The sequence below is a fragment of the Mirounga angustirostris genome, unplaced genomic scaffold (genome assembly GCF_029215605.1).
Source record: "Mirounga angustirostris isolate CCGP_5_RB_7025 unplaced genomic scaffold, mMirAng1.0.hap1 SCAF_6, whole genome shotgun sequence".
In the NCBI taxonomy this organism is placed as follows: domain Eukaryota; kingdom Metazoa; phylum Chordata; class Mammalia; order Carnivora; family Phocidae; genus Mirounga; species Mirounga angustirostris.
The window spans coordinates 102,252,985-102,267,171 of NW_026991714.1; the positions used below are offsets into that span (position 1 = coordinate 102,252,985).

General features: G+C 37.0%; 1 protein-coding gene, 1 long non-coding RNA gene and 1 pseudogene across 5 annotated transcripts in view; 1 reads left to right on the plus strand and 2 right to left on the minus strand.

Moving 5' to 3' along the window:
• The window catches only part of LOC135364775 (uncharacterized), a 68,267-nt gene extending 54,691 nt beyond the window's left edge, over positions 1-13,576 (plus strand). Inside the window, exon 3 of the long non-coding RNA XR_010412477.1 lies at positions 13,434-13,576. This is a non-coding gene — a long non-coding RNA (uncharacterized LOC135364775). The remainder of the gene's footprint in view (positions 1-13,433) is intronic.
• P4HA1 (prolyl 4-hydroxylase subunit alpha 1) overlaps positions 1-14,187 on the minus strand; it is a 97,479-nt gene that overhangs the window by 14,136 nt on the left and 69,156 nt on the right. For all 4 annotated transcript variants that reach the window (XM_054508212.2, XM_054508210.2, XM_054508209.2 and 1 more), the window contains one exon: positions 4,560-4,663. In XM_054508212.2, the coding sequence (XP_054364187.1) occupies positions 4,560-4,663 (104 nt within the window). The remainder of the gene's footprint in view (positions 1-4,559; positions 4,664-14,187) is intronic.
• Positions 5,696-9,372, minus strand: LOC123845598 (enolase-phosphatase E1-like; annotated as a pseudogene).

A 14,187-nucleotide genomic window follows, 5' to 3' on the forward strand; every position in this document is an offset into this window, starting at 1 on the left:
ATTATATACCAACAAATTGGACAACCTAGGAAAAAATGGGTAAGTTCCTAGAAACATATTAACCTCCTAAAACCAAATCAGGAAGAAACAGAAAATAGAGACTGATTTGGCAATGAAATTGAATCAGTAATCAAAAACTCGCAACAAACACATCTTCAAGACCAGATGGCTTCACAGGTAAATTCTATCAAATATTTAAAGAAGAGTTATACGTATTCTCGAACTATTCCAAAAATAGAAGAGGAAGGAAAGCTTCCAAATACATTCTATGAGGCCAGCATTACCCTGATACCAAAACCAGATAAGACACTACACAAGAGAAAACTACAGGCCAATACCTCTGATGAACACAAAAATCTTCAACAAAATATCAGAAAACCAAGTTCAACAATACATTAAAAAACTCATTCAACATGGGGCGCCTGGGTGGCTCAGTAAGCACCGGCTCTTGATTTCAGCTCAGGTCATGATCTCAGAGTCCTGGGACTGAGTCCCATGTTGGGCTCCGTGCTTAGAGGGAGTCTGCTTGACTCTCCCTATACCCCTGCTCCTCCTCTTGCTCTCTCTCTCTCAAAATAAATAAATAATCTTTAAAAAAAATACAACTCATTCACCACGATCAAGTGGGATTTATTCCTGGTATGCAAGGGTGGTTCAATATTTGCAAAACAATCACTGTGATATTGTCACATCAATAAGATAAAGGATAAAAATCATGTGATTATTTCAATAGATTCAGAAAAAGCATTTCACAAAGTATAACATTCATTCATGATAGAAACCTTCAACAAAGGAGGTTTAGAGGGAACACAGTAACATAATAAAGGCCATATATGAAAAACAGCTACTCAAATGAGGAAAAACAGAACTTTTCCCCTAATGACAAGAAGAAGACAAGGATGTCCATTCTTTTTTTTTTTTTTAAGATTTTATTTATTTATTTGACCTAGAAAGAGAGACAGAAAGAGTACACAAGCAGGGGGAGCAGCAAAGGGAGAGGGAGAAGTAGGCTCCCTGCTGAGCAGGGAGCCCGATGCGGGGCTCGATCCCAGGACACTGGGATCATGACTTGAGCCGAAGGCAGACGCTTAACCAACTGAGCCACCCAGGCGCCCCAAGGATGTCCATCTTTACTATTTTTATTCAACATAGTACTGGGAGCTGTAGCCACAGCAATCAGACAAGAAAGAAAAAATAGAAGGCATTCAACATGGTAAGGAAGAAGTAAAACTTTAATTATTTGCAGATGACATGATACTATATATAGAAAATCCTAAAGACTCCACCAAAAAAACTACTTGAACTGATAATTCAGTAAGGTCACAGGATACAAAATTAATATACAGAAATCCATTTGCATTTCTATACACTGATAATGAAGTAGCAGAAAGAAATTAAGAAAACAGTCCCAGTTACAATTTAACCGAAAATAATAGAATACCTAGGAATAAACCCAACCAAGGAGGTGAAAGACCTGTACTCAGAAAAGTATAGAACACTGATGAAAGAAATTGAAGATGACTATAAAACACTGATGAAAGAAACTGAAATGGAAAGATATTCCATGCTCATGAATTAGAAGAACAAATACTGTTAAAATGTCCATACTGCCCAAAGCAATCTACAGATTTAATGCAATCCCTATCAAAATACCAACAGCATTTTTTACAGAACTAGAACAAAGAATACAAAAATTTGTATGGAACCACAAAAGACCTCCAATAGCCAAAGCAATCTATTTTTTTTTTTTTAAGATTTTATTTGAGAAAGAGGGAGAGAGTGAGAGAGAGAGCACAGCAGGGGAGAGGCAGAGGGAGAGAGAGAGAGCAGATCCCCTGCAGAGCAGGGAGCTAGACTTGGGGCTTGATTCAGGACCCTGGGATCATGGCCTGAGTTGAAGGCAGATGCTTAACTGACTGAGCCACCCAGGCACCACTAGCCAAAGCAATCTTGAAAAAGAAGAACAAAACTGCAGGTACCATACACAAACATAAAGTTGAAATGGATTAAAGAACCAATGTGATACCTCAAACCATAAAAATCCTAGCAGAGAGCACAGGCAGTAATTTCTCTGACATTGGCTGTAGCAACATTTTTCTAGACATGTCTCTTATGGCAAGGGAACAAAAGCAAAAATAAACTACTGGGATTACATCAACATAAAAAGCCTCTGCACAGCAATCACAAAACGAAAAGGCAAACTATTGAATAGGAGAAGATACTTGCAAATGATGTATCTGATAAAGGATTGGTATCCAAAATAAAAGAACTTATACAACTCAACACCCACAACACAATCCAATTTAAAAATGGGCATAAGACATGAACACACATTTCTCCAAAGATGACATACAGATGGCCAACAGACACATGAAAATATGCTCAACATCATTCATCATCAGGGAAATGTAAATCAAAACCACAATGAGCTATCAACTCACACCAGTCAGAATGGCTAAAATAAAAAATGCAAGAAACAACAGGTGTTGGCAAGGTTGTGGAGAAAAAGGGACCCTCGTGCACTGTTGGTGGGAATGTAAATTGCTGCAGCCATTGTGGAAAACAGTATGGAAATTCCTCAAAAAATTAAAAATAGAATTACCATATGATCCAGTAATTCCAGAATACAAAAACACTAATTCAAAAAGATATATGCACCCCTGCATTTATTGCAGCATTATTTACAACAGCCAACTTTTGGAAGCAACTCAAGTGTTCATTGACAGATGAATGGATAAAGTTATGGTATATAAGCACAATGAAATATTACTCAGCCACAAAAAAAAGAATGAAATCTAGCCATTTGCAACATCATGGATGGATCTAGAGAAGATAATGCTCAGTGAAATAAATTAGTCAGAGAAAGACAAATATCATATGATTTCACTCATATGTGGAATTTAAGAAACAAACAAAGGAAAAAAGAGACAAACCAAAAAACAGATTAACTATAGAGAATAATCTGATGGTTACTAGATAGGAGATGGGTGGTGGGGATGGGTGAAATAGATGATAGGGATTAAGAGTACACTTATCATGATGAGCACTGAATAATGTACAAAATTGCTGAATCACTATATTGTACTTCTGAGACTAACATAAAATTGTATGTTAACTATACTGGAATTTAATAAAATAGAAAGAAAAGAAAAAGAAAGCATAAACAACTAAAAAAAACCCCAAAGCCAAAAAACAAAAAAAAACCTATCAGACTTCATCAAAATCAAAAATTTTGTGCCAAACGACACCATCAAGAAAATGAAAGATGACCTACAGAACGGGAGAAAATATTTACAAACCATATATCTGATAATGCTCCTATATCCAGAATGAAAAAAGAACACTTACAACTCAACAATAAAAACACAAACAACCCAATTAGTCAAAGGATTTGAACAAAAATTTTTTCAAAGAAATAAATGGCAAATATGCACATGAAAAGATGCTCAACACCATTAGCCATCAGGGAAATGCAAATGAAAACTGTAATGAGAAAAAAGAAACAGACAAGAATAAGTGTTGACACAGATGTGAAAAATTGTAATCCTCATACTCTGTCAATGGAATTATAAAATTGTGCAGCCATTTTGGAAAACAGTTTGGCAGTTCCTCAAATTGTAAAGTCACCACATGACTCAGCAGTTCCACAGATACCTATATACCCAAGAAAAAATTAAATGTTTGTACAAAAACGTGTACACAAACATTCATAGCAGCACTAGCCATTATAGTCAAAAAGTGCAAACAACCCAAATATCCTTCAGCTGATAGATACATGAAGTTGTGATACATCCAAACAATGGAATATTATTCAGGCATGAAAAAGAATAAAGTGCTGATACATTGAAAACATTACATTAAGTGATATAAGCCAGATACAATAGGCCACATATTGTATTACTCCATTTATGTGAAATATCTAGAAAAGGCAAATTCATAGATAGCCAGAAAGGAGATTAGTAGTTGCCACTGGCATTAGGGAGAGGGAATGGAGAGTGACTGCTTAAAGTTTTTGAAGTGATGAAATAGTCTTATAATTAGATAGTGGTGATAGCTGCATAAGCATATGCATGTAATAAAACCAGGGTAAATTTTAAGGTATGTGAATTCTACCTCAATAGAAAAGAGAAACAAAACACATTAAAAAAAATAAAACTGCCCCTGGTTACCTGACAGGTTTAGTTAGGAATGACAAAAAATTATATAAGTATATATTAAATATATTTATATTTTATTATATTATATATTATATTAATATTTATATAATAAATATTAATGTTACATATTGTTCATTTCCCTATAAATTTATACTTAACAGTATGAGTTTTTAATGTTTTGTAAAAGAATTTTAGAGCTCACAGACTAATCTAATTTTTCCCATTGATTATTAAAGAGTAGTTTGTTTGGTTTCAGCTTGCATATTCACTTTTAGGGTCCCAAACTCTCCTACAATACCTAATCAGTGCCCATACAATGTTAGGAAATCTCATCTGCAACATTTTTTGAAAAAGTGTAAAGAAATAATGTGATAGCATATGGTTTAAGGATAATGTGATTACCTACCTGTAATTCCTCTGCTGTGGAAACATCTAGTCCTGTTAGATCTTGTATTCTCATATTAATTCGAGACACCACAGGGTTTTCATAGCCAGAGAGCCAGGCACTAAGAACAAGAAGAAAATATTACTTATAATGTTTCAATACATAAAGACTAATAGCCATCATTTTAAAAGCCGTAATATATGGGACATTAAGCCTTATGTATAGGCATTTAGTTGGCTTGCTTGTTTGATATGATTTTTATTAAACAATGTTGTCATTTTTTAAAAAATGCTACATTTTACAGTTAAAGGTTAGAAAAGAAAAAAACTCATTTATTACAGTTTCTTTGAAAACAGCTGGATTAATGTAAGAAGGCTATATAGGGCTATTACACTGAGAATTTTTTAAAATTCTGTAAAAATACATATCAAACTGAAAACAATTTTTCTTTTTACATTAGGCATAGGAACTGACTGGGGTGGAGGTCATAGGGTTTTTAGCTTGATTTATATAGTGTAAATATTTTATAAGAAAAAAATTCATGTAGGGGCGCCTGGGTGGCTCAGTCAGTTAAGCATCTGACTCTTGATTTCGGCTCAGGTCATGATCTCTGTGAGATCATGAGCACTGTGTTGGGCTCTGTACTCAGTGGGGAGTCTGCTTGGGATTCTCTCTTCCTCTCCCTCTGCCCCTACCCCCGCTCACACACTCTTTCTCTCTAAAATAATTAAATCTTAAAAAAAATAAATAAATAAAAAATTCATGTATTACTTGCATAAATAAAAGTAAGTTTTTAAAAGGTACCAAAACACCCAGTAGGAGGACTATAATAAAAACAGGTGGACGGGGGCACCTGGGTGGCTCAGTCAGTTAAGTGTTCAACTCTTAGCTCAGAGCCTGATCTCAGGGTCTTGAGTTCAAGCCCCATGTTGGGCTCCATGCTGGGCGTGGAGCCTACTTAAAACAAAACAAAATAAAACAAAAAGATGGACAATAACAGGTGCTGATGAGAATGTGAAGAAATCAGAACCCTCACACATTGCTGGTAGAAATGTAAAAAGTGCAGCCAGTTTGGAAAACAGTTTGGCAGTTCCTCAAATTTTTAAACATACAGTTACCATATGACTCAGCAGTTCCACTTCCAGGTACATACCCAAGAGAAATTAAAACGTATGTTCATACAAAAACTTGTACATGAATGTTCATAGCAGGATTATTAAAGGCCAAAAAGTGGAAATAATCCAAATATTCACCAACTGATGAGTAGATACATAAAATGTGATACATCCATATGATGGATTATTGTGCCATGAAAAGGAATCGGGTACTGATAAACGCCACAATACGGATGAACCTTGAAAACACTGTTAAGTAAGCAAGATACAAAAGACCACATACTATGATTTCATTTATAGGAAATATCCAAAATAGGCAAGTCAACAGATAGAGAAAGTAGATCAGTGGTTGCCAGAGGAAGGAGGAAATGGGGAGTTAACTGCTAATAAGTACAGGCTTTCTTTTCAGGGTGATGGGAATGTTCGGAAATTAGATAATGGTAAAGGTTGCACAACTAAAAACACTAAAAACCATTGAATTGTACACTGTAAAGGAGTGAATTTTATGGTATGGGAACTATAGCTAAATTTAAAAAGGCACCCCAAATTAAGCTATCTCCTATGGTCTATCAGCTTTCTTTCTTCACTTCTCTCATCAACCTCTGATTCCATGATCCATCATTTCAACAACATTCTTGCTAAATGCCTAAATTAAACTGGCAAAAATATTATCCTCAATGAATTTTTTTCTCTAAGCTTATACCTGTGTCATCAAACTCTACTGGAGAAAGTCATGAAATAGGGCAAATGTGTTCCACTGATAATTCATGAACACCAACTTCAAATGGGTCCTTACTCCTACTCCTTCTTCTACTCTGAACCCCAACCCACCTCAGCTTCCCCCTTCTCTCAGTACATATCCCCTACTTCAGAGAATATAGAAACCATACACTTTTCCTACATTTGCATCTATCTGTTCCTTTTAGATCATCTAGTTCCTTCATTCCAGTTCCAGAGAGGAAATTTCTCTCTATTATCTAAGGCTAACCCTCTGCCTTAGATTCTATAATTTTCTGAAATTTTAGGAAGCATAAATCATTGATTAGCCCTTCTCTCTCTTACATAATCAACTTTCCTTCTCAATTCCTCCCACAGCTTTTAGCTGAGCTTAAGTCTCCTCTCCCTTAAATAAATAAACATTGGGCGCCTGGATGGCTCAGTTGAGTGTCTGCCTTCAGCTCAGGTCATGATCCCGGGGTTCTGGGATCGAGCCCCATGTTGGGCTCCCTGATCACTGGAGAGCCTGCTTCTCCCTCTCCCTCTGCCTATTGCTCTGCCTCTTGTGCTCTCTCTCTCTAATAAAATCTTAAAAAGAAAAAAAAAACTGAACCAGGATAATTACTACTGTTAGAAAATTGACATTTCTCACATCCATGTCAAAAGAAAATATATAGGATTCTTCTTGATCTGATAGACTGATTTCAGGAAAATCATTTTAAAAATAGTAAATAACAATATAATTTCTCAAACTATGCTAAGAAGTTGTCAGAAAGGCAGCTATAATCTATAATTAGAATTGACAGGATTAGGGGCGCCTGGATGGCTCAGTTGGTTAAGTGTCTGCCTCCGGCTCAGGTCATGATTCCAGGGTCCTGGGATAGAGCCCTATGTTGGGCTCTCTGCTCAACAGGGAGTCTGCTTCTCCCCCTCCCTCTGCTCGCTTGCTCTCTCTCTCTCACGTGTGCATGCTAATAAATAAAATCTTAAAAAAAATAAAAAAAATTCACAGGATTAGGACTGTATTTTGAAACATTAAGAACCACATCTCTTTTTTAACTTTACATTAATGCACCTTTTTCACTGGTAAGGCGATTTTTTGCTGTGGATGCCTCAACGATTAGCAAGTCTCTTCTTAAGTAAGATACACTCTCTGGTTCAAGACTAAAATGCGTTTTCTTTCTAATTTTGCCCTCTCTTGGAACACAGGCAACTATCTTTGTCTTTTGTATGCAGGTAGGCAAATATTGTGAAATGCAGTTATTGCAGTCTTCTAGATTTTATTCTCTCACAGTTAAACAGGGCAATTATTTATTATTAAGAATAAGATTCTGGGGCACCTGGGTGGCTCAGTTGTTAAGTGTCTGCCTTCAGCTCAGGTCATGATCCCAGGATCCTGGGATTGAGCCCTGCATTGGGCTCCCTGCTCCACAGGAAACCCTTTCCCTCTCCCACTCCCCCTGCTTGTGTTCCCTCTCTCACTGTGGCTCGCTCTCTGTCAAATAAATAAGTAAAAATCTTAAAAAAAAAAAAGACTCTGAGGGGCGCCTGGGTGGCTCAGTCAGTTAAGCATCTGCCTTCAGCTCGGGTCATGATCTCAGGGTCCTGGGATGGAGTCCGGCATTGGGCTTCTTGCTCAGCAGAGTCTGCTTCTCCCTCTCCCGCTCCCCCTGCTTGTGCTGTCTCTCAAATAAATAAAATCTTAAAAAAAAAAAAAAGAGTAAGACTTTGAAACACTTTCAGTTTTTAAAATAGCAAGGCTTCTGAAATACTGCTCAAAACTAGCTTTCAATTTTGGTGTATGACCTGATACTGACACATTTGATCTGTTAATAGTTTTTTCTATCAACTATACTTTGCCCTCAGTAGGGGTTAGTGTTGTAGTTTCAAATAACTTTTACAGAAATAGATTTTAAAATAAGTTTTAATTTCACTGAATGGAGATTTTTATCACTCATGTACCTGTAGAAGGTAATTTGAGCACATACATATTTGCCTACATATGTGTGTGTGTGTGTTTTTAAAGTAAGCTACTTTTACCATTAAAATAAACCAGACTACACGGACAAACTATGAGAACGTTTGTCTTCCTTAGAAATCCTTTTCTAGGTTGAAGAGGACAAGTAGTTTGCTGAATGATTTATGAGGCTATAGGCTTTTCATCATTTCTTAACTCCACCTAGCCCTGTCTCACCACCACAGCAATAAGCATGTCCACTTCCTCAGCAGCACGAGCCTCTAATGTGTCAAAAAAAAGGTTGTTGACTGAGCATTCAAAGCTGTTTTGCAGTCTTTCAACAACTCTCTCTCCACTTTATGCCCAACCTTGGCATCAAAGAAACTATCCCAAGCTCAAGAATATCTTCCTCTGTAGAGTGCACAAGTCATAGTTTCTGTGCCTCTACTCTCCCTGAAGAATAGATATACACCTTCATCCCAGCTTCTCTCCATTTCCTAGCTGCTGGAATGACCAATGAATGCTACTCTTATTCTCCCAGCTGTAAAATACTGCCTTCCACATGAATCTTTATATTTGTTATCAGTACCATGGTTTTCCATCCAGAGATCTCTGCCAGCACACATGATCTACCACAGCTTGGACATCTATTGTAGATCATCCACCCCATTCCCAGATGTTGGAGAGGTCAAAATACCCTATCCTGATGGGAATCCTCTTCAGCCTGTTACCTCAAAAGACTGAGGTCCTACTGGCACTCTTCTTTCCAAGAAGGAAGAAGTATTTTTCTCTGCGGTTAATTCTTAACATTTTCTCTGATATAAGGAAATAAGATGCTCTTCACAAAAGCAATCATGCTTATAGTCCTTCTGATATATAACAAGACCACAGTGACTTTGGTGGGCACCTACTGGATGCTACTATGGGAATCACCCTTGGTCCAGAGGGTGGAGAGTGGCGGCAGCTGTGCCCCCAGAACCATTCATCTCAGAGCTGGCAACTGCCTGCAACTAAAGCACTTCAGGGAGAGGCTACCTCCATGCCCCCAGAAGTGGAGAAGGCAGCTGCCCCTAATGTTTTTACAGTACTATATATCTTACTTTGTAGCATTTTTCACACTAATTGTGTATTAATTTATTGTTTGATTAAGGTAAGATGTCTTCATTCAACTACTAGTCCCAAATACGTAAATTCTGCCTGGTTTTGCTCACCACTGTATCTGCAGAACCTATTACAGTGCCTGGCACATAGCAGATGCTCAATAAATATTTGCTGAATGAAGAAATGAATGAATCATAGAGACTTCCCAGAACTAATCCAAGATTTATTCTATTTTACCATACTACTTGTCTGGTGATCCCTTGTAAATTTATATGGACTAATTCCTTAGTGTAGCAGAAATAGGAAGGATCCAAGAATTTTACTGTTATAAAGGGTGCAGCAGATAAACACATTAAGAACTTACTTCTCTAAATTCTGACTGAGTTCCTAGTAGAACTAGGAACTAATCTAGTCTGTCAGTGTACCTATATTTCTGGCTGGCAACAATTTGATAGATTTTTGAACTTTATAATCCACAAACTACTGGCTTGATTTTTATAGGTAACTGCAACACAAAATTGGCAAGTGTTCTATTAAAATTTCAGGGGCACCTGGGTGGTGCAGTTGGCTAAGCATCCGACTCTCGGTTTCAGCTCAGGTTGTGATCTCAGCATTGTGAGATCAAGCCCCGCATTGGGCTCCGTGCTCAGCACTGAGTCTCTTTCCTTCTCCCTCTGCCCCTCCCCCTGCTCGTGCATGCTCTCTCTCTCTCAAAATAAATATCTTTAAGAAAAATTCAAACTAGATGCATCTTTTTTTTTAATGTTTTATTTATTTATTCATGAGAGAGAGAGAGAGAGGAGAGGCAGAGGGAGAAGCAGGGAGCCCGATGCAGGACTCGATCCCAGGACCCTAGGATCATGACCTGAGCCGAAGGCAGACGCTTAACCATCTGAACCACCCAGGCACCCAAACTAGATGCATCTTGAGAATTGTTCCTATTTCCATCCTGGAACCTATCACCCACAGAGAACCTGTCTCCTACTTCTGTTACCTTCAACTTCCTTCCTTGCTACCACAAGCATCGATTCCTACCTTTTCTCTAATACTTTGGTAGAAGCATCATCCTTCAGCCTTACAGAGACTGGATCTTTTCTCTACATTTTTGAACCTACCCTTTCTAACTCAAATTGTTGCTAGCCAGAAAGACAGGTACACGGACATACTAGATTAGCTCCTAGTTCTACTAAGAACTCAGTCAGAATTGGGAAAAAGAAGTTCTAACTCAACCTACCAATTACTGCCTCTCTTTTTATCTTTAATCTTCTTTGACAGTGCTTACTCTTCGGCTTAAGTTTCCTGCTACCAAGAACGCCTTCACTTTTGTTATTCTAGCAAATTACCATTACAATCTTTCACTTTACACTTTTAAAATTATAAAAGCAAGAAATGTGGGGCATCTGGGGGATTCAGTCAGTTAAGCATCCAACTCTTGATCTCAGCTCAGGTCCTGAACTCAAGCTCGTGAGTTTAAGCCTGGTGTTGGACTCTATGCTGGGTGTGGAGCCTACACACACATAAATAAATAAAATTTATATATATATAAAAGCAAGAAATGTTTGTTATATTCAATAAACAGTCTGGGGACAATGGATAACCACATGCAAAAGAAAGATGTTGTCCCTACCTCATATCATAAAAAAAAAAAAAAAGACCTCAAAAGGGATTAAAGACCTAAATGTAAAAGCTAAAATTATAAAACTCTTAGAAAAAACTGTAAGTGTAAATCTTTGTGATCTTAAATTAGACACTAGTTTAGCTATGACATCAGAAGTATAAGCAACAACAAAAAAATAAACTGGGTATCATCAAAATTAAAAATTTTGTGCTTCAAAGGACACCATCAATAAAGTGAAAAGACAACTCAGAGAATGGAAGAAAATCTCTGCAAATCAAATGTCTGATAAGGACTTGTGTCTAAAATATATAAAGAACTATTACCACTAAATAAAAGATAACTCAATTTAAAAATGGGCAAAGGATCTAAATAATCTCCAAAGAAAATATACAAATGGCCAATAAGCACATGGAAAGATGCTCAACATCATTAGCCACTGGGAAATGCAAATCAAAACCACAATGAGATAGCATATCACACCCACTAGGATGGCTATAATCATCAAAAGGACAGACAGTAACAAGTATTGATGAGGATGTGAAGAAACTGGAATAACCCATACATTGCTGGTAGGATTGTAAAATGGTACTGCCACTTTGGAGAAGTTTGGCAGTTCCTCAAATGGGTAAATACAGAGTTACCATATGACTTAGCAATTTCACTCCTAGGTATACACCCAAGAGAAACTTAAACTTATGTTCACATAAAAACTTGTACATGAATGTTCAGAGCAGTATTATTCAGAATAGCCAAAAAGTAGAAACAACCCAACTGTCTATCAATAGATGAATAAAAGATAAATAAAATGTGGTATATCCATACAATGGAATATTATTCAGCCATGAAAAGGAATGAAGTACAGATACATACATCAACATCAATGAACCTTACAAATACGGCAAGTAAAAGAAGCCAGATGCAAAAAGCCACATATTATATGATTTCATTTATATGTAATATCCAGAACAGGGACACCTGGGTGGTTCAGTTGGTTAAGTGTCTGACTTCAGCTCTGGTCATGGTCTCAGGATCCTGGGACCGAGCCTTGCATTGTGCTCTGTGCACAACAGGGAGAACAGAGAGTCTGCTTGTCCCTCTCCCTTTGCCCATCCCCCTGCTCATGCTCTCTCCGTCTTATATAGATAAATAAAATCTTTAAAAAAAAAAAAAAATATCCAGAACAGGCAAATTATCCATAAAGACAGAAAGTAGATTTGTGGTCACCCAGGGCTGAGCTGGCGGGGGCGGGGGGGGGGGGGGGGCGTTGTGAATTGAGGGTTGGGTAGTCATTGCTAAAGCAGAATTGCTCTTCCAGGTAATGAAAATGTTCTAAAATTCATTGTGGTGAGGGGCGCCTGGGTGGCTCAGTTGGTTAAGTGGCTGCCTTTGGCTCAGGTCATGATCCCAGGGTCTTAGGACTGAGCCCCACATCAGGCTCCCTGCTCAATAAGCAGCCTGCTTCTTCCTCTCCACTGGTTGTGCGCTCTCTCTCGCACTCTCTCTCTCAAATAAATAAAATCTTTTAAAAAATAAAATAAAATTCATTGTGGTGATGGACACACAACTCTGGATATATTAAAAGCCACTTAATTGTACATTTTCAACCAATGAATTGTACAGTACATGTATCTCCCAAAAAAGCTATTTAAAAAAAGAAATACATATACATATATACATATACATGTATACATATACATATATACATATATGTATATGTATATATATACATATACATGTATACTGCATATACAAAAGAATACAAAGTCCCTTTCCTAGTCCCACTCCTCACAGGTAAACTGTATGTTATAACAAATAGGTACATATCCTCTCAACATTTCTCCCTGTGTATAAACAAATATACAGAGAGAATTTTTTAATAAATAGAAATCTACTCACCTTCCAATCTCTCACATCAATATACACATTCACTTTTTCTCCCTGAAAATACTTCTGACATCTTCCAAGTCAATACATATAGCACTACCTCAGTTTAAAAAAAAATATTGTGGTAAAAAAATACATAACATAAAATTGACCATTTAACCATTTTTAAAGTGTAAAATTCAATAGCATTCACAAAGTTGTGCAATGATCACCACTATTTCCAGAACTTCTCATCATCCCAAACAGACACTCTGTACCCATTAGACAGTAATTTGCCATTTTGGGCACCTAGGTGGCTCAATCAGTTGAGTGGCTGCCTTCAGCTTGGGTTATGATCCCAGGGTCCTGGGATGGAACCCCGCATCAGGCTCCTTGCTCAGCAGGGAGTGGGCTTCTCTACCTGACCTTCCCCCATCTTGTGCTCTCTCTCTCACTCTCTCTAATGAATAAAATCTTTTAAAAAAATAAATAATAATTTGCCATTTCTCTCTCCTCCCAGCCCTAACATCACAACCTGAGCCAAAGCCAAGAGTCGGATGTTCAACTAACTGAGCCACCCAGGTGCCCCTGCTTTTCATGTTAAAATGAGGTATCTTTACTTCCAAAATGACCATTAAGGTCTACCAATAAAGCACTGGTTAAATAAGGTTATTTCTACTTTTTCTCTATTACAAATAATATCTCCCGGTTGAACTCCTAGATGTGAAACTGCTAGATGACTTTTACATTTTGATGAATGATGTCAAATTGTTCTCCCAAAAAGTATTTTATACTTTTACCATATGTTTATGAGTGCCCATTTCAGAAAATACTTGCCAGTATCAATCTTTTTAATTTTTGCTAATCTTAAAGGAAAGATATTTTAATCCTAATTGTTTAGATTTTTTAAAAAGTTTTAATTTACACTTTCTGTTATACCATAAATGATCTCAATGGAAGGTCTGAGGCTTAGCAGTTAAAGTTATTAATGATTAAAGGTTAAAAAATAAACTTAATTGTGGTTCTGTTACTGTCACTAGAGAGGAAAATAAACTCTACTCATGCATGTAAAGTTATTTCACTTAATTTGACTTTCACGTGAAAACCTCTCCAAAATATAAAAGGATTCTCTTTAGTTACATTTAAAACATTTCATTCATCTGGATCCCAACTGCTAATCTGTCTTCAGCAACATTGTTATAGATCTATCAGGTAATCTAAGAAATTAGCCCTGAATTTAGATTGTTTTAACATTGCTCCAAAATTCCGTGGAG